Genomic DNA, 27,502 nt, shown 5'->3' on the forward strand with positions numbered 1-27,502 from the left:
TGCTTCACTCACCACTGATTGGCATAATGGAGTTGATTTCTACTTGCTATTCAGTTCAGCTCGTCAGTATAAAGCTCCTTCTCCACCCACAGTCCTCTGCTCCCTCTCCCCCCTCTAAGTATGATAATAAGCATTGCAGCAGTGGCTTCCCTCATCCTCCTATACACATCTCTTTCATTCCTTATTCATATTTCTGTGTGTATGAGAATACACATGTTGACTGCTCTGCTACATATGGCACTGCCCTATATCTTTGATTTGGATATAATTGTTGGCTTATGGAAGGAATCTGGTGAATGTTTTCGCTCTAATTGATGCGTGTGGTTTTGTTGTTGATATTGCATGGTAATTATTGGATATTCTTTTATGCATTTGTGTGTGTGTGTGTGTGTGTGTGTGTTTGGTGTGTGTCTCTGCACTGTTGGGTGGATCCCACTGTGTTCAGCATTGCTTTCTGTTCTCTGAGAAGGGGAAAAAAAGCAGATTCTTTTCACAGCTAAGAGTCTAACTCCAAAACATCAAAGACACAAGGAGAAATAGAGAGGGAGAGACAGATAGAAGAAGGGAGGGGTATGCCCTGTATCCGGGTAATGATGGAGGAGAGAGAGAAGGAAAGATGGAGAGAGACAGAGAGGCAAGGGAGGGGGGTGAGGGAGAGAAAGCAACCAACCAGTGCAAGGAAAGAGAAGGGGGTACTCTGAACAAGCTGAAGGGAGGGAGGAGGGGAGGATAGCTAGCGAGGGATGGGGAGATTGCCGGACCGAAGAGATAGAAGTGTTACTACAGAGCTGCTGCTGCTGGAGGACGGGCTGGGAGCCGAGGATAATTCTCCATCCCTCAGCGTACAGCAGCACGCCGGACACCTTGTAATTTCTTGTGGTGGCGGCGGTAGTGGAGGAGGAGGGTCTTCATTGTTGCAGCAGTGATTGTCTTTTCTTTTTTTTCTTTTTTCCTTTTCATTACATCTTCCTGCTCAACCCTACTCACTCCTTATTCCTCTGCAACTGGCAACTGCTGGGCTTCCCCTCCTGTCTTTCCTACTTCTGTCCCCCTTTTTTTTTCCTGAGGAGGGATTTCTGTATTTCATCAGGGATTGTAGAAGACAGTAAGAATGTTTTCTATTTTTCCACTTTTCTTTCTTGACATGCATGTGAATGAAGGAGGGTGAATGATAGCGCTAAGGAGAGCATGATTTCATGTTTGTAGAGGACTAGTGGTGGAGTCATAAGGGTGTATGTGTGTGCAGCAGGAGGTGGGAGGGGGTTTGCATGTTCAAGTTTACTGCATTGATTTGAAACATTAATTCCTCTGTCACATGACTGTATGCATGCATAAACCCAGCTTTAAATGAAAATGTGCAGTAGTTGCACAAAATACTAAAAACTGGATGCAAATAAAATTAAATGAGAAAACCTCAAGTCTTGAGAGGATCTGCTGAGGGATGCACAGATACAAGGAAGGCAAACGAAGCAGAATTTGGCAGTGGATTACTGCTCGATGCCATTAGATGAAATAGTCTATCCTAGTTTCACAGAGAGCAAAAGAGGGGGCAAGAGGGAAAGTGGGGGAATAAAACAGAGTAGGAGTAGAAAAGATTTGTGGATGAGGTAAACAGGAAGCAAGATAAGCCAAGACAGGGAATAAGAAAGAATATGTGGCATCAGATATACAAAAAAAACATAAATAGGTAGATGTATGAGATATACTACTTGTCAGCTCTTAGATTTATGATTGTGTAAAACTGATAATCCCACCCACAGACATTCACATACATGACAAGGACTGCTGATGATTGGGTGCATAGAGCAGCTTACTGCTCAATGTTCACATCAAAAGGCTAAACAGTGCATAAAATCACCCACTAAATCCCACTTTGCCTGCACTGACATATTGGCTGTAGTGTGTAAAGGCAGGATATGCATGGATGAACATGGACACCGATGCACGTTAGCATTTAAAATGTGTAGAGTGTTTTGCTCAGGAACAGGTATAGAAGGTGTTTTTCCATGCATTAAACAGCAGAAGTGGATGTTCAAACTACTGTCCTCTCACTTGACTTTGTGCCTCTACAAGAAACGGTCACCCTGTCAGCAGGGAACATGTGTTTGGTCTGCTCCTGTCATTATCTCTCCACCTGAGTTTAGTCTATCTATAGATGTCTTTGTCTGTACTGAGCACAGCCCTGCAGAAAGGTGACGGCAGGTCACTTTACGGGGTGCTCATAATTGCACACAGGCTGCTTCTGTATTGCAGAGTGTTGCAAGGAACAGCGAGGGGGGTTTCAGCATAATGTAGCACAAGTTAAAGTTTAACTGCAAATATCTTGCTGATCGAGGCGTTTAAAGCATGAGAGATGTGACTGTGAGTTCACTTTTCGATTTTGCAGAGGCTTGGACAATAATACGGCATCACCCACACACACACTAAGAACTTAGAAATGCACATACTCTGATGTGTTATGTCACCTCAGGGACAGGAATGTAGTAGATGTCACAGCAAGCAAGACAGACAATATTGACTTCAGTTTGTAACTGTGAAACTTTGAACTACAATCAGCGCATTAATGGAAGTTCTGGAGAGGCTTATAGTAAACGTTGACGTATAAAATTGAAGTGCTATGGTCAATGTCTAGTGATGTTTCTGTGAAGTGTAAGCAAACAGATGCAGGACTCAGTCTTTGCTTTAAGTGGAGCTCTTAGGTTCAAACACACTCATCCAATACTGATGTCAAGCAGTTGCTACACACTAACTCATGTTCCCAGCCCTGCATAGATCAGGGGCAGTGATGCTTCAGTTACTTATGTAAAGAAGCGTGTTAAACTGCCAAACACATTACATAGCACATGTTGAATCAAAGCAATTTTTGCCAAATGTCATTAGCCAATCCAGTTTCTAAAACAGACTTTTGATTGATGCAGTCTCTTTATTTAAAACTGTGTCATGTCATATCTGGGCTAGCCTCAGTTTCAGGAGCTTCTTTAACTTGTTGGAATATTTTTGTTTATGGTTTTTAAAGCCTCAAATCTTTAATACTGTTCAGCCCTCCCTGTCCAGCTATTGTTACAGACAAGTCTGAGTTTACCACAATCCTAAAATTGAACCCACAAAAGTCAAGGACTATAGGGTGTGGTGCCCATTAAAGGCCAGAAAAAACTGAAATATTGGACAAATAACAATATACTGTCCATATTTAATCATACGGAAAAAACATTCACCTTGGAAAATGAGCTGGGCTTGACCTGTCTCTGCTGAAGTCTCTCTCTGACACCAATAACATGTACCAATCTAGAGTTGTTCAAGGATGAAAATTCACAAGTTATTAAATACACAATGTTCTCTGTAAAATAAGCTGTATTCTCTTTAAACTCTTGTACTATCATTATGTAATTGCATTCACTATGCTGGGATGGTACCTGATCATTTTTACCGTCCGGCCCAAAGAGCTGTTCTATTGCATTTGTCTGGTAGAAAGTAAGAAAAAGGAATTTTGGTTTGTTTAGACTCCTACCATTATAATTGGATGTTGCCCCATCGAAAGACAATCTAAAGCCAATAGTTCTTTGTCAAATTAGTTTGTAACTGAAAATGTACCTGTTTGTTTAGCTAGTCTTCAGATTGAACAGATAAATACAATATTTGAAGCCCCTACATGACATTGAAATACCATCAAATGGTAGTCTGATAGTGTAAAGTTTGGGGGCTCAGACCAGTTAAGCTGAGTCCAGATCAGTTATCTTTGGCTCCCTCCTAGCTCAGTTAATTTGACGTGTGAAAGTTGAGTTGATTTGGTTCAAAAGGCTGGTGCAGCCAGCGATGAGTGTTGATTAATTGACTGTTATGCCATTTGTGCTGCAGATGTTGTTTGGCACAAAGAGAGTCAAGGTCCAGCAAACAGCTATGATTTGCTGCCCTAGCAGCTGAATTATCATTCAGCTCATGTAGCAGGGACATTCTATTAATTCCTTCTTGGTTGGAAAAGTATTATTGAATGGCACCCGTTAGTTCACTTGTGTTTACAGAGGACAGCACACAGTTGACATTTCCACCCGTGCAGATCCCTCTGTGGGGATCAGGAGACCAAAATCTCTTCTCGCCACTCATTCAGTTCAACAAAGCTTGGCAGAAAAGAGGATTTATCAGTGCACCAGGGCAGAGCTTACCTGACTCATGCAGAAAAACAGGCCTTGACGGAGATAAATCTTGATTAATTGGCATTAATTGGATTATTTCAAGCCATGATAATTCAGAATCCCATTCCACAGGGGCGTGGGAAGGAGAGAAAGGGGGTAAACGCTGCGTCTTGGCCTGATTATCCCTCTGTTCAGTGGCCGTTGTGCTGACGACTTGTCAGAGTTCCATTGTCAAAGCCATATTTTCTCTGAGGTTTTGCGTCTATTATTTTCACCCTCTCTCCTGGTTTATTTGCCCAAGTGCAGGGAGTGGAGCTCAACTTTCTTTTCAATATTTGCTACACTGCTCTGGGGGAGATGTAGTTCATAACTCCAGATTTAGCCATCTCGTTTACTCTCTCACTCCTTTCTCTCTTTTTTTTTTTCTGTCTCACTCATTCCTTCTCCTTCTCTTGCCGGCGGTAAACGACTGATCTGGGACAGACAGGCCTCCCCTGCGCTCTGTCCTACTTCAGCGTTGTCCTCTCACTTGTTTCTCCTTATTCCTTTTCCTCTGTCATTTACCTCTATCCACCTATCTCTTAGTGACTTGCTCTGTCTCTGTCTCTATTAATCATTTCACCGTCTGCAACTGTTTCATCATACCAGAGTGATGATACTGTCTGGTGTTAATAGGCTGTCAGAGTGTTTGGGAGACAGAGGTGCTGTCATTACTTACGGTACATTTTTCTCCACCTGGCGTGATGCAGAAAATTGATGCTCCCCAGTCATGACGCACCTCCCCTTTGATTTGAAGGGAGGACACGGTTTGGAGTAAGTATAGCGTCACGGTTTTTGGTGAGCGTTCAACTACCCTGTGTTAGGTGGATAGATATTAGCCTGGTGTGGCTCTTAATCTTTCTGTTAGCTACAAAGCTTAAACAATATATTGACAGGGCTACATTATAGTAGATGGGTATCTGTGTTCATACTGGTAAATGGAAATGGAGGCTGTGGCATGGGTACAATTTTATGCATTTTTCAATGTTGTTTCATTGAGTCTTGGTAAATATACAGACATTTTTTGCTGTATTTGAGCAAAAATCATTAATTAATTTTCCACCCTGGAGGCCTCTGTGGCTGAAATAGACCCTTTTAATTTGTTGTTGAAACTGCATTTTTAGAAGGTGACCGGTTTAATACCACATCCAATAAAGAGGCTGCCTAATATGACTTTGACTGAAATGGATGTAGCATTGTTGTTGTGGTAGGATTCAAATCATCACCGTTTACTGACTCACCGTTTTAAGGCTGTTTACTCTCTATAGGTTTGATACAGCTCAAGCAAAAATGGCAATTTTTGCTGGAATGTTTCCAAATCTACTGTAGCCTGGTGATGGGGACAAGGACACTTGATGTATTTCAAAATTCTCCAAAGTGCCTCTTATCCATAGATCCCAAGGTTGCTGATTTGGCCTCAATTTTGGGAGCTACTGATTGAATTTGGGGATGTTTTTTCGTGACTAAGCCTGCAGCCATGTTGTGTAGCTTTACAAGGATTTTCTGAGCTGAATGCTAACATGTCAGGAATACCGGTGTTAAAATTCTGATGTTCAGCAGGTATAATCATGTTCACCACATTAATCCACATGCTAGCATTTGCTACTTTACGCTTAGCACAAAGTACATGATAATGGGACTGTCACTGTAGTGATTTCAGTACTGGATCATAAATCAAAGTTTATGAAAATTGAGAACTTTAATCTCATTACAATGTGTTTGGGATCAACAGAATTTTTCAAGTCATTCATTCTGATAGTTGTGACATCTTTCTATAAATGCTATTATTACCAACTGTGAGGTGCACGAGAGTTCACATGCTAACCTTTTCTAATTAGCACTAGACACAATGTCCAGGTGAGGCTGATGGGCATGCGGTTACTTTTTCAGGTGCATACATTATCATTTGTCTTCATCTTTGTTGCTCTCTCTCACTCTTTCTCCTACCTTGCCTCTTCACAAACAGATCCCATCTGTCCCACTGCAAAGACTCTGTTGATGGTAATTAGAGGAGAGGTTGTTTGGAGAGGTGGAGGGCTTTGGCCAGACTCCTCCATGCATCATGAATTCACTCTCAGTTTATTAGGGCTAATTGCGCCATTGAGAGGTGTGGAGGGGGGCTTTTGAGTTCTCCCAACAGTCACCGCTGCATCATCAAAGTGGGGTGGCTATATTTAGCAGCAGCAGATGCATGGCGGCAGTGGAGCAGCGCCGGCCCAGGATGATGATCACAGTGTAGGGTGGGGTGTAGTTTGTGTGTGTGTGTTTGTGTATTTGTGCACAACTGAAGGCAGCGGCATAAACATCAGCCGGAGGATCTAATGCTGCATTCATGTCCTGTGGGAAAGACAGCAGATATGAGCTTCCTACTTGAAAGAACTGTTTGTATCAGCTTTCAGGTGGTAAATATGACTTTAGAGATTTGGCAGCTGCAACAACAGTACAGTAAATGAATGTGGAAACAATGAAGCATTTGAAGTGCATTAGTATCTGAGTTTTATTTAAATGCCCCAGTAAATGAATCTTTAATGAGTAGGTGACACTGCAGTGGTAGATTTGATGTATTAACATGAATTCCAATCTGTCATCTTTGATTTATATTCGTGCTAACCCCAAAAATGTTAAGGATAATACAAAATCTCCAGAAAGAAATCAATTTTGGGTCTCCCTTTGATCTCATGTGAGTTCAAATACACAAACATTTTAATGTTTTGGCTGGAAATCCTAAATTTGTTCTCACAGTTATTCCCACGAGCACTGAGTGCAGCACCACAGGCTGGTAGGATCGTGAGCAGCGTTCAGAGTATCCAGCCACAGTGAGTGTTTCATGTTCTTTTATCTGTGAGAGGCTTATTTGATCCAACCAAGCTGTGAAATGTGTGAGATCTGTAGAATCTGTAGAAGGCATGGCGCCATATGCAATAGTCAAACTTTTTCAATTAACAATTGATCTTGTTTGGCAGTGCTTGTTGCTGCAAATCACTAAACCATTTTAGATTGTTTTATGATGTTTTAGTAAAAAATTAAATTGTCCATATGCTGGAATTAGTGTTAACTAATATGTCAGATCAGACCAAAACCTTTGTGGTGTTGTTATGGTTTCTGCTGATGTTGGTGTCACCATGTGTGAACTGACGCTTTGTGCGAACTTCAACTGGTGTCAGTTTTGTTACTTGTGATTGAAAGGTGTCGAGCTGCATCACACCTTTCTTTTGTCACAATGTAACCCCAATGTGGAGGCAAGTGCTGCTAATGGAAAATACAGTAAGCATGGTTTAGCTTTTGACTCTATGTTTTATAGTAATTTAATTAGCTTGGATATTACAAAAACTCTGTTATTATTTTCCTCTTTCTCTCTCGGTGACCTCTTTAAACTGCAGTATTGTATCTCAATTTGCTACTGCATTTCAGCAAGAAAGAATAGAACCTAATTTAATTTACCTCCACTGAGCTGCAGCACTCTGCATATTGCATTACAGTCTTATTCAAACTGTAACTGGTCTGTCATCAAGCTGCATTGTGCTATTTTTGGTGTTCATGCTGATTCTCTCTTCGTGCCTGCCTCCTCCTTCACCGATGAACTTGTCATGGACAGAAGTGTGTGTTTGTGTGTGTGTGCGTGCATGCACCTTATCTGCGTGATTGTGTGTGTCAGTTTGCACCAGCAGTAGGCAACAGTAGGTGTTTTTAAAGTATATGGGAGATGATGAATCGGCTATGTTCGGGCCAGGGAAGGCTTGGGCGTCTTGCTGCATTAATAATGGAAACACAGCTGGCAGTATTTATAGTAACAGTGGAAGGGGGCTGTGGCAGCATCAATGGGAGGTGATATATGAGATACAGTACATCCTGCCAACTTGCCTGGACGTCAGACACTGCAAGGTGCCTCATGATAGGCAGCGCTTGGCTAACACAGGGAGAGGGCTGACAGAGTTCACTGTAACATGCTCAGGCTTACAGTGGGCACACATTTGCACATAATTCAACACATGTTCTCCTGCACTTAAGGAGTTTCATCAGAGGAAGCTAGCAAAATGGAAGGCTACTGAAAAGTATAACATTGTTGAGATTTTTCGTCCAAGCAAGAGGAGGAGAGTGAATACAAGAGAGAGAAGTAGTAAACACAAGCTGAACACGGAGGGAGGAACACATGAATAGAGGCAAAGGAAACACAGCCTATAACAGTCATTTGATGTGAGGCCATATTGATTGGCCTACATAGATAGATTAAAACTGCGGACATGTGATAGTTTTCCCCCTCTGTGGTTGGAGTTTATGAAATCTGATTGAATCTGTGGCTCGCAGTCATTCGGCTCCTCGTCTGTTTTTGTTACGTGTCTGTCATTTTCAAGCCAGATAACAAGAAACACACGACAGTCGCATCAGAAGAGTCTCAGTGAATTATTGAAGTGGAGGACAAGAAGGTGAACCTGTTTTTGTACAAGACAGCAGGGTTGCTAGGAAATGAAAGGCAGTGATATCGTGTGAAGACAAAAGTCTCATCAAAAAATGTATGGTGATTGCATATCAGCGCACAGATCTGCTAATTTAAATGTGACTATAACTCTAAGCAGTTGTGGAAGGACTCAGATTCTTTATTTAAATAAAGGTAGCAATACCACATTGTAAAAATATAAGTTCAAGTCTTTCACTCAAAAGCTTGCTCATGTAAACTAGATCCAAGTGTCAAAGGTAAACCTAGAAAAGCACTCAGAGAGCGCAGTACTCCGCCATGGCTGCTCAGTCTCTATCATTTCCAACGGCTGAAATCTTTTAAAAATTCGTGGGTCCAGACTGTAAGCTGCATCACTGCCAAAATCTAATAATTTGGTCCTTGTGTCATTTCTGACTTTCACTGAAAATTTCATCCAAATCTGTTCATCCATTTTTGAGTAACGTTGCTAACAGACAAACTAACACAGATCATCACATAACTTTGCCAAGGCTCCGTCTCACTGGTGGAGTAATTACTTAGAATTTTATTTCTGTATTTAATTATATCCTCAAAGGCTTCTTTTTGCCATTGCAATCAGAATTCTGTATTCAGCTCATTTTTGTTTTACGTAAGTTAGCTTGAAATGGTATAGAAAAGAATGTCTGAGGATTGAAACAAGGACGAAGGAAGCAGCTCTGGAATTATGAATAGTAAAACTTCACTTTAAAAGAAACTGAAGCATGGGCACCCGGGTAGCTCAACTGGTTGAGCGGGCGAACCCATAAACTAGGGCTTTAGTCCCATGCAGCGGTCATGGGTTTGATTCCCGCCCATGGCCCTTTGCTGAAGGTCATTCCCCCATTCTTCTCCACACTTTCCTATCACTACTATACTAGTCACTATGACTATCAAATGAAGCTGCAAAAATGCCAAATATATATATATATATATATGTGTGTGTGTGTGTGCGTGTGTGTGTGTGTGTGTATATAAAAGAAACTGAGCATGCAGATTTGCATTGGTCAAAACGTTGTTGCACTGTCAGATATTGTACTAAACAATGAATTATATTTAAGAAGCAGACTGATGTTTGCATGAGCAAAAACCTATACAAATGAACAAGAAGTGGATCTGGAGCTGGCTAACATTTGGTTGTCATATGAATGTTGTTAAAATTGTTGAGTTGAAATGTGCAGTTGACATGTAAAATTGGTATAAAATTCAGATTAATGATTAACTGGGATTTGTTTAATCTGTATGTCACAATCCCATAGTGAAGATTTACCAAGTACAGGATGGGTAAAACATGAGTATAAGTAATGTGACTATTTGGGATGCTGTATCTGTCTGAGGAAATAGATTTTCCATTCAAAAGCCTTGAAACGTGAAACCACAGACCCTCGTGGAAGAAGTGCTGAGTCAGCCACTTCTGGACCACAGGGAGTTTTTAGCTCCCTTCACTTCGTCAGACAAGATGTTCTCAAACCGAGATAGCTTTGTCCGGCTTTTGGCCCCCTGTTCGTTCTACCTCATTTTGAGTGTGTTTAAGTGAGTATGAATCACTCTAGTCCTGCCTCCTGGTAGAAGGTGTTGAGTTCCAACCACTGCATGAAACCTGCCTTCACTCTTGTCAGAGCTGCACGCTCATCACAACCACAGCTTTGGTCAACTCCCAGCGGGTCAAGATCAAAACTTCCATTGCTACACCAACTCTGCTGACGGTTGGCACTTTCTGACAAGACTTCAAAGGACGTTGTTCTGTGGAGAGAAGCAAAACAGAAATCCAGCATGCTCTTGTGAATATGACCGACACTGAGACGTGAAATTGGATGAGCGATTTGCTTTCTGTTGGCCTGCAGAAAACAAAAAGGGACAACCTGAAGGTTGCCACATGGGTAGCCTCCCGTTTGGTGCCTCGAGCAGTGGAGCAGCATCCACCTTTAATATTTCACAGCCCCTCATATGCTCAGGCGGTCTCCTCTCCTGCAGCTACTCCCATTGTGGTTTATTTATTCATGACTCCCCCATGCGCTGCCAACTAATTGCCCCAACTTGGCCCTCAGTGAGGCCCTAGATAGCAGCAAGTGGGTCCTGCCACTCTGAGCCGAGCCGCCACTTCAGCTCCGCAGCCAGACGAGCGAGATGAGACTGTGTGATTTAGAATATTACTCAGCTCTCTGAAAAAGGAAGCATATATAGCTGCTAGCAGAAAACATGAACAGATTCTTTGCCGGCCCACAGAGATTTAGTGGAGATGACGAATAAAGCTAATTAATTAGCTGGCTATTTGAATGTGATCTCGACTCTCTGGCTCCCCAGCTGATTGACTGTCTTTGTCTCTTCTGTAGAGAATAGAGGAGCTTTTACAAACACAGTGGCCTTATTCACATATGTACAGATAAATACTGTTTGTGCCTGTACAAAGGTTTGCTGTTAGCTGAAGTGATTAGGCCACTGATCAAATCGTAGATCAACAGAAAGAAACAGCAACTATTTTCATAAACAGTTAATCGTTACAATAATTTTATAAAGCAAAAATAACAAACATTGTCATTTGTGAGGAGCAGCCCTCTTTCTTTTATGTGACTGATACCTGAATATATTCGGCTTTGGACTATTACTGGGACTAAAGAAGACAGTGTGTAATATTCAGTAAAACTTAATTTGCATCAAAAAGTGGTGGAGGTGTTTTTAGTGACTAACATGAATAATAAAAAGAGTTTTTTGAACAACATGTAACTTCATATAAAACTAACAAACTGTCATACTTTTATATAAAGGCATGCATCTTTCACCAACTGATATGACATAATGCTATTTTAAGCTGTTATTAACATTCAGTATATAACGTGAAAGATCTAGTAGATTAAAAAATCTGCCAGAACAGAAACCAAGATATCCCCCGTCTCTATTAAGCATAATGAGAACTGGTTTCCATCAAAATAAATGAAAAACAGTTAAAAGCCACCTGATAGCAAATGATCCAGTGTACAAGCACAACTGTTTAAATAATCAAATATTCAGGATTACTTAACTGGACCTAAGCAGTCACAGTCCAGCTTCTAAGGTTAATCTACATCTAAATTAGCCTTTGCAGTACCATCACTGCCAAAACTTGAGCATTGCAGAATAGGAGTTTCAGCTGGTTGCTCAGTAAAATGGTAGCAGCTCTGTATGCAGCTCTGACATTCATCAGCTGTCAAGGTTTGACAAGTAAACAGTCTGACCTCAGTTTGATCAATAAGTAAGCAAATGAACAAACCTGTAGCTCAAAGGACATCAGTAGCTTTGTAACAACCAGTGACCTATGAGGTCCGCAAAAGGGGGAGTGAACACCAGCTGTAAGGCATAAGAGAAAGAGAAAGCTTTAAAAATTACTGTAGCTAATTATGATTTTCCTGTCTTGGCTGTCTGTGCTTCCAGCTATCATTTATTAAATTGATGTTAATGGTCTGGAAAACATGACTGTGTTTGGATGCCGGATTTGGTAGCCTGCAGTAAACACAATTTTGAACCACAGGGAAATAGGCTACGCGGTCACTCTTACCCCTCAGGAAAAGCTCACACACTCATTTCTTTCTTTTGTCTTTATGTAGTTTCTTACACCCACTCACATCTTCACGATAAACCACTGTTGTCTATATATAGGGAGCCCTCTGGGGGGTTGTTTTATTGCTTTTCCCCAACATGCCTCTAAATCTTCTTCCTGTACTACAATGCTGTTTCTTTTGATGCTCAAAAAGAGAGGCAGAATTGCATAGATGTCTTTGGGCTTAATGTTGGTGTGAGAGGTTTTTGATTTCTTGTAAGCAAGAATGTCTTGTGTAAGGTATTTTTTGCTTTGGTTTGGGTCCTGTCTGGGTTGAAGTAACTCCATGAGTTTGGAACCGGGTGTTTGGAAGCGGAAAGGCCGGTTGATAATTATAGATTGTGGATTTTAGTCATACTAGCTGCATTGTAATGCTAGTCTGCTAGTGAGTCCGCCATTTTGTTTTGGACTGAGATATCTTAACAACTACTGAATTTATCACCATTAAAATGTAGTACATGTTGTCTTGGTGGCCAGAGGATGAATCCTATAGACTCCCCCTGACATTTCCTTTAGGGCACAATGGCTGTTTGCATTGTCATGAAACTTAGATTGACTTTCCCATCAATCTCAACTGTACTTTGTTTAATGCAAATTCACAAATGTACTAAACATAGTGGACGTTATTCACCAGCATATTTGCTTTGTCATCGAGTATTTAGTTCAAAGCACCACTGTACAGCCTTACAGAGGAAGTAGCGTGTCTGCTAGTGTTTTTGTTTGCATATTGAGTGTAGATATGATGCGATGAGTGAGTGTCAGGTGCACAGAACAGAGATTATGGGACAGCAGATGTGCTGGTGTTCTTTTCAGAGGTGTCCTGAGCCTAATTCTGTGAAATTTCCATGATGAGAACACCAGTGACGCTGTTATCCACCCCACCCTTTGCTTTCAAACTCAAACCAGGTTCCTCCATCGGCGCTCACCCTAGTTTAATAGCACAAGGGATGGTTACATCAGAACGTGCGTAGAACACGTGGCTTCATTCTCCTTCGCTGAGCTCCCCGGGGTAGCTGCAGTTTAGATTAGTGTTTTATGTGACGTACAGATCCCACGTGGATACTTTGGTGCTGGAGGATGATTACATGTGTGCACACTTGACCATAGGGTCAGAGTTTTCACACAATATTAGCTTTTATCAATGTGTATCCATATCTTCACAGGGGATTGCAGTAGTGAATGTGTATGTGAGTTGTTGTTACATACACAAACAGGCTGTAAAGGAGATTTGTGTCCATTTGTGCGCATTAGAGTGCCATTTTGTGTGTAGATGTCAAACAAGGAGGGAGGGAAATTGGCCGTTCCAGTTTGGCAGGAAAGTGGGGCGATCTGTTCTTTGGAAGTTTCCCAGTGAAATTTCCTGGGGACCAAGACACTGAAAATATCTATCTATATACACACTATGTCCTACATAACAGAAAGGGTGAACCAGAGAGAAAGAGAGAGAGGGAGAGAGAGCATGAAGATACATGTGTGTTTGCAAGAGATAAAAAGAGAGGGAAGGAGGGAGGGTAAATGTCACTGTGCTGGTGGGATATCAGTCTTTTGATGGCATCACACAGACTGTAGATAGATTGAAGCTTAGTAGAACCAGGTCAAGACTCTGGCAAGTCACCCAGCAAAGTTACCTCATTTTCCCTCTCACACGGAAATCTCTCAAGTTGAAGTGGAAATGCTGCCTCATAACCCCATTATTCGCTGCTCATCGTCTTCTGTCACCAGTGGAAAGTTCAAGCACACCATGAGTGCATGATTGTACACGAGACAGGATTAATATGGACTACACTGACACCTGGTACCTGTGTGTTGAGTGAACAAACAGAGATCAAATCCATCTTTCCCTTGCCAAAACGCAAATTTGCTAAACATGCCATCTCCTCCCGTGAGCTTTGCGTCTTTTTAAAACAGATGTTAATGGCTCATCTCACTTGTTCCCCATCCATGAATATCTTAACATTTCATTTTTGACAAGGGTGTTACTACCAGAATTGCCAGCCACCTGTTTCATTTGTTGATTTGTGCTCAAGCGCATACTGAGTAAATTTACCACTGGAATTCACATTCTGCTACAAATGATTACAATGCAGCCCTGCACAAAACATTTTAGCACTGCCAAAAGCCAACTAATGCTAATGTGTCCTTCCTCTCTGAACTTTTTTTTCACCTCACCCTTACAGATTTATCAAACCTGAATGACAAGATGTCAACCTGAGATATTTCCAGCTTAGCATCATCAGATTTTTGTGGTGACCTGATATTTTCTTTTTTTTTTTTAACATAGTGCAAATGCAGTCTATCCTCAAGACTCCTAAAGTATAACCAATAAGTAGTAATTATTTTGGCACAATGGAACCCATGCAAAGTATATTTACCATCAGTTTTACAGACTACCTAAAAAGCAAAATGAATTATCAAAATACCGTTTCACATACTGTTAAGAGTTTAGAATCTAACTGGGTGATTAAAATTCAAATATATCACTACTGTCTGCACAACACAGTTGCATGTCAACACATGAAAATCAAGACTGACATAGTCTGTGTGTGCATAACACACTGCTGCGTGAAATATGAGACCAGACAACAAACACTATTGGAAGTGGCTGTGCCAGCAGAACAGATAAATATGAAAGCTGTCAGATCTTTGCAAGAGTACAAATGAATCTAAAGCAAATGTGCTGAGGCAGGGGCATGCATACACAACACTGCTAGCAGTCAAACAAATAAAATTTCCTATTTTCTTAATATTCCTTAACTCACTACTCTATTACTTAGACTTAGCATGTTAAGCTCAGGTCTTCCCAACACACTTAGGCTCAACACTTAAAAGATCTAAGCAAATTTACATTTCAAGGAATAGTTTGGCATTCTAGGAAATTAGATTATTCAGTTTCTTGCCAAGAGTTGGATAAGAAAATTGTTCCTGCTCTCATGTCTTTATGGTAAATATGACGCCAGCAGGTAGCTAACCTAACTTTGCACAAATCAGAAACAGAGTCAAGGCCACCTATCAGGACCTCTGAAGGTCACTAATGCTAAAGCTTGCTTGTCTGCCTACCTCATAGTGATGAGATGCCAAGATGTCACTGCTCTCTGCCAAAAATTAATCTGCCACACACTTGCAACGCGACTTGTTGTTTTACACTTAATTTTTAGTAGAGATATAAATAAAGGACGTGTTAATTTGTGAGTTTTAGACATGTCCATGTATACAGACATAAGGAATACCCTAATCTAACATGGTGCCCCACTAATTCCTTCTTACAGTGTTAGTTCACTGGGTGCCTATGTTGAAAGAGTTTTTCAGACTTCTGTGATTTTCAGCCTATAGACCTTTCCTCATCCAATGTGGTTACTTTGGCCAAAATTGCTCAGCACAGTTCCTAGAGACTTTATTTTCCGTTTTTCCAGCCTTTGTGCTCAGCTAAGATAAGCAGTTGCAGTGGCTTTGCATTTACTGGAGAGACTTGAAAGCCTTACAATCTTCTGATCTTTCTCTACAAGAAGGTGAATAAACAAAGTTCCCAAAAGGTCTGACTATTCTTTTAAATATTCATTACAGTAATGCTGAAATGACTCATTGCTTGCAGGATGTATAGCCTACAGTTGAATGCAGCAATGTCTTATCCTTTCCTTTATTTTCATGCATTGTGGCATCCATCCATCCATCCATCCATCCATCCATCTAGCATCTATACAACACTTAATCCACATTAGAGTCGTGGGGGGGCTGGAGTCTATCCCAACTGACGTTGGGTGAAGGCAAGGGACACCCTGGACAGGTCACCAGTCTATCACAGGGCTACACATTCATTGTGGCATCCAACTTAAGTAAATAAAGCAGACAGTGGCTGTACAAAATCAACTTCAACACTTCTGCAAAGTGTTCATAGAAAAATATCACATTTTAACAAGTTGTAATAGTATCTATCTGCTTAATATTATGTGTAAAAACAGTTATGTATTCCCTCATTGTGCAGCTAATACATTTTTAATTTGAAATTCCTTTGACATCCACCTTCACGACAGGGTGTTCTTACTTCCCTTGTGGAACTAACATCTGTGATTGCTAGATGAGACGAGGGTTAGCAGGGTTAATGTAGTTTTAAGTGACAGAGCTGGCTGAAAGTGTTAATGATATGACCTGAAACTGAAACAGCTCTCCAAGGAGGATGGTGAGAGATAAAGATTTTTACAGCCAGATACGAAGACGAGGAGATGATTATCACTTTTTGGCATAAGGCAATATCTAATCGCTTCATCGCCCTCTTCATCATCACTCAGACACACATAAATTCACACACACATCATTCATTATGAAGGTCTTTCATGTGTGAGTCGTGACTTTTCTCCCGGGAACTGATTATCACGTTCTCTCTCAGAATTTTCCCCCTGCCCTGGCCTGTTCCAACTTAATTGACAATGAGTGATTCTCTTAAAAGTTTGGGCTCAGCCTCTTAGCTTCACTTTCATTTTCTCACCCCCATCCCTTGGGATCAGGCTAATATACCTTAAGAAAATGTGAATAAATAGCTAAGAATGTGTGACAAACACACCATACACTTTCAGATTATTATTTAAGAAGGCTGATGATCACTGTGCGGTGTGGGTGGATTTTACTCAACAGCTTCAAGGTTTGTGTCTGTATAAACCTGCACAGAAACCAGCCTCCTTTAAGGGGCTTCTCCCTGTAAAGTGAATATCATTATGGCATTCAATGGAGCATTTTAATGTGTTGAGTCTAAATTCTGTTTCAGAGCCTTTTCCTACATGACAAGAAATAAATTCTGCAAAAATGGGGGCTCATTGCATTTTATTGGCATTGAAATGTAGGAAGAGGGCAAATCTAAGTACAATGAATGTAAGTATTGACTTTTGGCATTGGTTGTATGGTTCAACCACACCTTCATCTTGTTCTGTGCTCTCAACCATCCAGCCCTTTGAGTTCACACCTCTGATTTCACAACCACCTCTCACATTCAACTCCTGTCCGCACTGTTCTCCTTCAGTGTTCTTTTGTTTCATCTTGATGTCTCTGCAGTTTTTTCTTTTGTATCCTTCTTCTCTTTTCTCTTGCTCTTGTTTTATCTTGTCCATCCATGTGTGCCATTTTCTTGTCTTCTTTTTTTGTGATATGTTGCTCTCTCCCCTTAGCTGAAAGCCTCGTATTTTTAGCAGCAGAGCTCTAGGGAAGTGTGTGTCCATTTGTTGGTCGGTTGGTTGGCTTACCACTTATATTTTGACTCAAATATCTTGTGAATTATGAGATGCAGTTGGTGAAATTTTGTACAGACCCACCATTAACAATTGTAATTTTAAGTGAACTGCTTCCATAGATTGTGCAATCATTTCTTCTTCAAGATGAACTGCAATAACTCTTGCACGAGCTTTAGGCCAAATTTGTGCGGGTCATTTATTTAAGGACCACATATCAGCCAAACTTATTACTTTGTTGTTATCTGCCTTAGTGTGACTTGCAATTGCTTGTAGTTAGTGAGCATAGGATTAAGAGCAGGGATACTAGAAAGCTATTCCAATACCCTGCCATTAGAAACGACACTGTACCCCACTTTATTAGCATCACTACCTTAAGAATTACAGCATTTTAATAGAAGCTGTATTATCTGTGAGTTGCTTTCCTGTGTAACAGCAGGGCAGTGTGTGTATGTAGTGCTCTGCTTCCACTTCCTGCAGGCATGGTGGGCATGTTAACTGCTTTTTCTTGTCTCATAAGCACACTGCAGCTTTCATGGTCACAAAATGAGAGGCATGTCTCCAAATGCAAGTGCTTTCCATGGATTGCTCACAACATAGATGCACGAAGTCAAACATCGCATTAATCTGCCTATAGCCATTATAGCCAGGGCAGTTGTAATTTAAAAACAAGAACAAAAACTGACCAATGTGACAAACTGACCAACATCTCTATGTGCAAAGCAGGGATGCAAATTTTGAACAAATTTCTTAACCTACTATCAGCAGCCTCATCAATTAACTGTTGATTAATCGATAACAGGAAGTGAACTCATAATCATTCTACGTAGTGATGAAGCTGCTTTGAATGAAGTCATTACAGTAGCCGCTGCAAAAGCTAATGTAACATGACATGACTGCTAAGGCTTAGATTATCAACTACTTTCAACAGTGACGCTGTCTTAGCACACTTCAGTTTACATACAACTGAGACCTCTGTAGGTAGGTTTTAAGCATCACAGAAGACTTTTTCATGGTGGCCCTTTACTAGCTACACTCCCAGGTATTATAGCTAATGTACAGTACATTTTCTGACATGTTTATCCTTCATTTTCTGCCTTATCAGTTAATAAAACGTTAATTGGTTAAATTATTAAAGGCATTTTATTAACTGATAATCAATAACATCCCTAATGCAAACACAACAATCACACTGATGACCTTAACTTTACTAAGCTGCTATAAATTAAATAAAAGCCATTCATAAGTATGCAGATCAGAAATACCAGTTAGAATTATCAACTGAATTCCTACAAATATATAAATTTTGTGCAATGGAGTACTGCTCCCACTTACTTCTCAAAGGATTTATCCTTTTCTAAGCAGCAGTGTGATGGAGAAGGTGGAGAGATGAATATGTAAAAAGCTGATCTTAGAGAGCATTTTTTCCAGTTTTATGAAAATATACAAACACATGTAATACAATATTTCACTCCTGCTGTCTTATGATTTGCTGCTTTACATTGATAATGTTAAAATATTTGAATTTAAAGTTTACCCTCCATGCTCTGCCATCTATTTTGTTTAGCATCATCATTATCATATTACCAGATATTGATTCAGTGTCATAATTTTGCTATCGTGACAACACCACTGCATAAGGATAGTACAGAAAGCAAGCATCCATTTTGCTTTTCCAGCTCATGTGTAGGCAGCGTGCTTGTAGTTCAAATTTTGATGAATATTGGTGAGAAAAATTTCTGTCTCACTAACCCTTGCGCTGCGATTATAGTTGTAGACTCTTAATTCTGCTTTATTCCCTCTAAATTTGCTTTCTTTTTCCTGTTTAATGTCTATGTCTCCCTTTGACTGGTCTTTTCTCTCTCTAACACATACACACCTTGCTACCTCCCCTTTTGTCCCTCTTCCCTCTCTAGCTTCCTCTATCTTTGATTGCTCAGCACTATGCAAAAATATGGATTGTTCACTTCCATTTATTATCATATCTTCTGTAGGTACCTCTATCTGGTTGGTCAGCATTCTGAAAATCCTGCAGAAACTTCACTGCTTTCTCCCTCTTCTTCTTTCTCTCTCTGCCCTTGTCTCTTTTATTCATCAATTCGCTTTTGTTTCAAGTCTCTTTCTCCTCCCTTGTCGTCTTTTGTCCGCTGTCTGTTTGTACTCACAAGCTTACTTTGATTTAATTGCACTTGTTTCATTCCTCTGGCACTCCTCTAAATGGTCAGAAACAGCTGGATTTAACAGGCATCATTAATTTTCATTTACATTTAAGTCGGGCTTTTTTAACCTTTACCAGAGATTTAAAAATGCAATAGCTGATGCAGCTATACAATAGGAGCCTATTTAATACTCATTTATGTTTACATTTACTAAAGTACTATAGTTTTAGGTACTACATTTGTGCATTTTTAGACCTAATATAGTGCACTGATTTTTCCACAGCATTTGTCTTAGTAGCCACTATTTACCTCAGTTGATGTAAAAAAAAAATTGTGAAGCATAAGATGAGATATAAATGGGATATGCTGATGTGAAGTTCTAAGACAAGTATTCAAAATGGTTATGCTTCAATAATGATAGCATACAACGCGATAATAACGATTCATTTTCCATTTCTTTTTCGACATTAGTGGATGATACAATCTGGATGTTATGTACTCAGTTTACTGCACACTTGTCTGCTGTCTCCGTCTTTCTTCTTGACTGTGAACAGAAGTTAGACTGCTAATAAGCTTTCAAAAGTTGGAGACAGACATGTTGCCAGCGAGCCAGTATTTATCACAACCCGTTCTGCACTCAGTGAATTTGTTTGTGTATGTGAAAAGTGAGGAGAAATAGAAAAGGAGAAACTGACATATATTCTTCAGGCAGAAAAAAAAATCATGTTAACAAGCTGTATCGCCTCAAATTTAGGTTTAAATTGGTGTTTTTAGTTAAATCAAATAAAGATCTGTGGTAGGAATTTAAATTTTCTACAAAGCAGTTTAATTTATTTGAGGTATTGCCTCCAAACAGCACAGATCAAGGTACGCAGGTACTTCTCTACTGGCATCTAATGATGATTCTTGTTTCAAGGAAAGTCTTGGAGCAAGATATATTATAGAAAGGTGTAATACTCGCGACTTACTACCACACTTTTATTTTTGAAGACAGAAAACCTTTTAATACAAGACTAAACAACACCTTAAACTGAATATCCATTGCCACATGTATAGTTCTGTCATCCATCATTTTTCCTGTTTTTTGCTTGGTGAGCTGGACAGCTGGTAGTTTTAACTTACTCTCTTTTAGTGTCCCAAGGGTAATGCTGCAACATTACAAGTCTAACACATTTTTTTTCCATCAAAACATGGTTCTAATTCCCCCTGTGTCTCACAGTTGCCTCATGACACACGCACATGCACGCACACACACACACACACACACACACACACACGTCAATTTATAATTTAAAGCCACCTCAATATTTTCTACTTGACGTTCATTCAGAATCAAATGAAAACAAGCTTGATGCTAATATTTTTTCCAGAGGAATGTTTTGGATGAGAAACCATCCTTTACAATCCTTTTTTGTACAAATTTGTTTTTGCATGCTGTCAGTGGTGAAAGAGGTATTCACATCTGTATGTAAAATCTGAATCTGCGAAGTGACTAGTAATTACAGCTACTTGAATAAATTTGTGTAATTACTTTCAAATGAGATGTTTCCTTGTTTTTTTTTTTTTGCTGCTCTCTCTGCCATCTCTTGCTGCTGATTGGTCAGTCCCCTTGCGTAAAAGCTTCATCCCTCCCATCGTTTGTTATTCAGCTGTTTGGTTCTGTGCGGAGCTGTCCAGAATGTAGTGGTGCTGAAAATCCTGAAACAGCGCACAGAGCCAAGCAGAGGCCTTCAGGGACAGATCTGTTATCCTGCTCACTGGCACTCTGAAGTGGCTTCTCAGCACTCTCAGGGGTGATGGCAAGAGCAAGAGTGTATGGTGTTTTATATGAAGTGCTGTTGTGCAGTACGATTGTCTGTATAGCAGATGTGCAGTGACAAATTGTCTGCTGTGTAAGCATGTACATTGGCTTATTGAGGATGTTGTTTGAATTTTGACTCAGCTTCAATGCGCTGAAAGTCCAATAACAAAATGGTTTCATGATATGCATCTTAACTTTATTTTTATTTTTATTTTTTCTGTTAAAAAATTTTGCCACCCTTGTATATATTGTAAATAAAGCTGCTGTAACAATGTAAATTTCCCCTGGAGTGGGGAGAAATAAAGAACTTTATCTTATCTTATCTTATCTTATCTTATCTTAATAGTTTTTATTATGAGAACACTTGCAGTAATTAAATTCTTACAAAAGAAAACACGAATACTTCAAAAAAACTCTATGATTATGTAGAAATATTGCTAATACTTAGCTAGTTAGCATGCCCACCCTCCCCCCATCGAGTTGTGAACATTCATAAGCTTGAGCAGCACAGAACATACTGGAATAGTATTGTGTGGATTGATCTGAGACAGTTTGTTTATTTCTCACCTACAGAGCTGGGGTTGTGTACAAACACTGTAGTTTATTTAATGTATGCATAGAATGGACAGATAGCAGGCCATGAGGAGATATTCTCGAATTGTGACTGGATTAGATTAGAATTGCAGATTTTACCGTTAAAGGCTAATGTTCTGGTTGACATTCCTGGAAGCTGCATTGTTTATTTTAATTGACAATATAAAAATGCTTGGTATTTGGAGGCTACAATTCACAGATGTGGCAGAAAAACAGGTGATGGATTTATTTACAATTGAAGATACCAAGATAATTTTGGTATGTTTGACTGAAGATTTCACCAAGAAAGGTTTCAGGGCATATACAAAAGGAAAAATTAATTCTTTGAACCTGAATGGAACATGAATTTATTTGTGTAAATGTGGAGGTCTCTGATAGTTGCACTAATCAGAGACACCAGTTAAGGTCATTAGCCTTGGCCCTTGGTGCTATAATAGCAGAAATATCAAAATCAACTCTCTGATGTCTTACATCTACAGAAAAATGTTTTGTCTCTGTAAGGTCATAATGTAAATATAACCTTAATAAGGATAGTTCTACGCAGTGCTAATTTACACATTATTCTGTGTAGTAATGTCTTCGGAGGGAGTATGTGTCACAGTAGTATCTCCTTAGGAGTCTGTTCTATTATAGTCATACTAATATACTAAACCTGGTGCTATTTTCAGAGTGAAATACCAGCATGTCATAGAGACAGAAAGCTTTAAAAGGTTCAGACATCTGCAGAAAAGTCTTGCATTTAATAGCACATGGTTCATTTATATGCAGGGTGTGAATAGTATGTCATCACATGGGTTAGAAGTACTGCATGTCTGTAAGTGAAGTAGTCTGTTCCCATAGAGATCAGAGTTTAAGTGATGTTGTATTGAGACCTGAAAAACAGTTGAAAATAAAACATCCACTTACAAATTTGTTGTTTTGCAATTTGTCTTTGTTTTGAACATGTTCTCTCTTGTTTCTTTCCACCTTCAGTGTCTCTCTGGGAATGATGGTGTTGCCAGTGGTGCCGCCCTCTCTGTCGCCATGACGATGCCGTTTAGCCCCCTGTCCAGCGACGAGGAGCAACAAAGGATGCTGGGAAACAATCGACATCTCTATCCTGGGGCAGAAGACGAGGAAGAGGAGGAGGAAGAGGAGGAGGAGGAAATGGAAGAAGATGAGCGCGATGACGATGGGGAAGAGGAGGAGAATGGCGAGCTAGAGGGGGAAGAGGAAGACGATGATGAGGAGATGGTGGAGGAGGTCCGACGAGGAGGTCTGCAACAAAGGGGTAGGGGTGAGGGACACAGGCAGTCAGGTAAACTGGCTGGACGACCCACTGGGGACAGACAGATCCGGCCGGGGAACCCTGGACACACTGCTAACCCCTATTCGTCCAACCCTGGACCCACACACCAACAACCGGCCAATCAGATACAGCAGCAGCAGCAGAGGAGGCTGAAGGATCGCAGTGCCAGCTCGGCGCAATCTGAGGACACCCACATTGCCATGATGGTGTTTCGGATCGGCATCCCAGACATAAAGCAAACGGTTAGTGTTGTCACCACACATACCCACAAAAACAGTCACTGACAGGTTTGTAAACATGAAGGGCATCAATCCCTTCATGCTTTTACCCCATTTGTTTCAACACCGAACAGCAAATATATTAGGTAACCCTGATGATCTCAGCATGGGGTTGAGGCTGAAAGCTCAGTGTTTCACAGCTTCGAAAACACAGGCAAATCAACATACCTAAGGCAAACAAAAAATGTTACCAATTTTCAACCCCACTACATCAGCTGTATGAAAGAGAAATATTGAGAAATTCACCTGACCTGGTTCAGGGGCCCACAGAAAATGGATGGACGGATGGATTTTCTGTTCGATACTAAAAAAAAAACCAAAAAACCTCAGGTTGCCTGTATAACAGTTTCTGCCTCCGTAGTAATTCAATATATCATGGTCAAAGTGATGGTAGATAGAAAAGAGATATGTTTTGCATCTGTTTCCCTGGGGCCAAACATCTCATAATCTGCCCATGTCCGTGTATGACAACATACACCGATCTGCCATTACATTCAAAACATCAGTGTGTTATTGTGTTGATCCCCCTTGTGGCACCAACACAACTCTCTCTGGGCTTTGACTCCACAAGACCTTGGAGCCTTTGTCAGTGTCTTGAGCTGAGATGGGTGGTATGGGTCAAAGTAACATCCAAATTAATGCCAATATCCAAGGTTTGTTTTTAGCAGAGCATTGCATTGTAATGTGATGATCACAGTTATTAATGTCACCTGTCGGTGGTTTTATTGTTGGGTTAGTTCAGTCAAAATGTGCAACGTGCAGCGCTCAAGAAACACTGCAAGTCTCCGAGGCTGGGGAATATTATTCTCTCTCACTTCTCTGCATCACCAGCGGAGAACTGAGAGAAGCACAAATACTTGTCAGCAAAGTGACTGATCTGAGAGAGGGAGAGAGACTTTCAAGGTGACCCAGCTCCAGAGAGAGAGAGACAGACAGACAGACAGACAGACAGAGAGAGAGAGAGAGAGAACGCAAGAGGCAGAGCAAAAATGCATAGAAGAGCAATCAGGGTGAGAATATGTGGACAGAAATTTGTTTTAAAAAACACTACAAGCATGAGAGGATTCAAAGAGAGGGAAGCTGAAGTGAACAGAAGAGGGTAACAGTGGGGGAAGTGTTGCCCCTGGCTTAATGTTGCCAAAGAGCTTTTAAATGGTGCAATAAAGTATGCTGTGAAAAGCCCTTTTCGGTGTGACTGGTTTTAAGAGGGCTGTCCTGAATCATGATAGACCGATCTGCAATCGCCCTCCATTTCCCAGATGCAGCGTTACATCACATCAGCACTGAAGCTTCCATCAGAAGTGTGTGTAAATTGGCGTTGCAGGCTGGAGATGTGGCTGCTTCAAAGTACAGTATGCCATTCTCCCACACTTTAACAACACCCAAAAATTAAGCTGTCACCACTTCCCGGGGCTCTAGCGTTTTTCTGTCGTTTCCTCTCTTGCGTTTCTATGATGAGTGATCTGTTCAAGTGAATCATGCCTAGATGCTCAATTGTACTGATAATTTAATTACAAGGAGCAGAGACTTGTGTGAGGAACTGAGGCTGCATCCAAGTTTGTGTTTGAACAGGAGAATAAAATAGAAGAATAAGAAGGGAGGAGGAGAGAAAAAGATGAGAGACTATTTGCTCATTTCTAGATTAAAACTATACCAGACTACCTTTGTGCTTGACATGAAGAAAGCTCCATTCCTCAGACATTAGCTGTCTGTTTCTTTTCTTCATTCTGTAAAGCGATCAAGGCCTCTGTGTTGTGTTCATTGTTGGCTTTATAAATCATCAGCAAGAATTAAACTGCAAATGAAATATATGTATTTGAGACTACAGCCTATCTGTATGCGTGTCCATATTTTATATTTACCATCCCAGTGCACTATAAATGCTTCGCTCAACGCTTCTTCCTCCCTCTTGCTGCTGTGTGATTTATTATTGATCTGTGCATGGGTGTTTTCAGCAGTGTGTGGTTGTGTGAGTGCGTGTGCTTGATTCAGTGTTTTTAAATCCAACCATAAATAATTCACCACTCCCTATTTATTCTAACAAATCGGCATCAAAGTTTAATTGTCAAAAGATGGATAAATGGGAACACTTGGCAGGAGAATGCTCACTCATGCTTGGAGTCAAAACCTCAGAAATGTGCCAGGCAGCAAAGACAGATAGAGATACACAGAGGCACACCGTGGCACTTAGAGATGGGTGCAGAAAGAGATAGAAAAAGGTGGAGACAGAGTAGATGAAAGTACAAAGAAGATAGAGATAAAGGTAAATGGAAACAGACAGATAGCGGTAGATCAAAGTAAATAGGTGGTAACTAAGAGCTTTGTATGATCTAGGACTTAAGAGATAGATTCAGATTGATAAAGTGAAGCTGACAGAAATAAATAAAGGTGGAATGAGAATGAAGCACATAGAGATAAAATAGACTGTCCAGATTGATGTGGATGTTTATGCTGTATTTTATATAGATATTAAATTTGACCTTTCTTTCACCTCCTGTATGTATATATATATATATATATATATATATATATATATATATATATATAAAGCACTTGCCAAGAGAAACTGTCCCCTAATACAGCGTTTTCAGTACAAGGATATAAAAATTCCACTTTCAAGCAAACAGTGAATGCCCTCTTATAAATACTGTCCTCGAGATTATTGAAGAAATTCAGCCTACGACCTCACAGACAATCAGTGCAGCATTCATCCCTTAAATTAAATGTGGAACATTTGTCATTTTATTGCTTTGGTAAAATAGTTTGCACACAAGAAAAAAAACCAAGGCATTCTTGGACTATAACTACTGTTTATTTGAGCCATTTGGCCTTTTAGTGAGTCTTTTACCAGAAAATATTTTTATGCCTCTCCAAATCTTTTGGATTTTTTTGCGAGTAGCGCGGAGGTGCAAATTAAATAAATATTTTTCAAGTAATTAAATGCTGAATGTTTTGATTTTGTAGCCAGTTTTTTTTTTGCTACATTCACACTATTTATTTGACTCTATTTTTAATCTTTTTTATTTTTTAATAAACCCAAAAAGTTTCTAAAAGGCTTGTTATCACAGTAATTAGACTGGCTTACAGATGAGGTTGGCACAAATATTTTGCTACAAGAACAATACTAATTCAACAGATTAGTCTAAGTGTGCAGTACCTATAATGTCTTTTTTTTTGTATATTTAGGATCTCGTTTCCTTCTTGACCTGAGCTGATTAGTCATATAAACTCACACACTCAGACGTGCAGATAAACATATGACAGAGCTAAAACATGACCTTACAGACTTGCTGCCAACATGTAGAGTCAGTACATGTTGTCTTACTCCCCAAGTTCATGACAGTCATAAACCAGTGCCATCACTCTGACATTTACTCTGCCGAGTTCTCGCCCTTGCTCTCATCCTATCTTGGCTCAACCTCCTCAGGCAATTTTTCACTTTACTTCTCTTATTCTCACCCTCTACTTTCAGAATCAAAGGCCTCTGATCTTCATTTTTTTTTGTTCCTCTGGTCCATCTCCTGCCCTCTCTCCTCTTCCTCCTCCTCTCTTTTCTACTCCTCTCACTGGTGTCGGGTAATATCCCTTTACACTCCCAGTACATTAAGTCTGCTCTACACGTCAGCTAATTCACCCACAGTAAACTCTAATTGCTTGTTAATTGTGTTCTAATGAGACAAGGGAGTGACTGTAGTACGCAAATGCAGATGTTATGAATTGAGAGAGGAGGACATCGAGTGATGAAAGAACATTTCATCAACCTTTTTTGGAGGAAAAGTAGCTCTAATGTTGGATATTTACCAATCAGTGTTGTCCATCTCTGAAATTATGCATTTAATGCAGTTTGATTACAGATTTACCCACACTAATTGATTTTGATATGGCAAGTTAAATTGTGATTCCAGTGGGACTGCGCTACATCAGACCTGCGGTAGAAGAAATGTCTTCATTCTAAAGTATATTTTGGGGGCTAGAA

At 40.2% G+C, this 27,502-nt stretch overlaps 1 protein-coding gene across 1 annotated transcript in view; it reads left to right on the forward strand.

Annotated features, from left to right (window-relative positions):
* The first annotated feature begins 720 nt into the window (after positions 1 to 720).
* shank1 (SH3 and multiple ankyrin repeat domains 1) overlaps positions 721 to 27,502 on the forward strand; it is a 77,658-nt gene continuing 50,876 nt past the window's right edge. The window contains exons 1-2 of the mRNA XM_055005322.1: positions 721 to 1,105; positions 22,933 to 23,490. Of these exons, the coding sequence (XP_054861297.1) occupies positions 22,984 to 23,490 (507 nt within the window). The 5' untranslated portion in view covers positions 721 to 1,105; positions 22,933 to 22,983. The remainder of the gene's footprint in view (positions 1,106 to 22,932; positions 23,491 to 27,502) is intronic.

Source organism: Amphiprion ocellaris, chromosome 19 (genome assembly GCF_022539595.1).
Source record: "Amphiprion ocellaris isolate individual 3 ecotype Okinawa chromosome 19, ASM2253959v1, whole genome shotgun sequence".
Taxonomy (NCBI): domain Eukaryota; kingdom Metazoa; phylum Chordata; class Actinopteri; family Pomacentridae; genus Amphiprion; species Amphiprion ocellaris.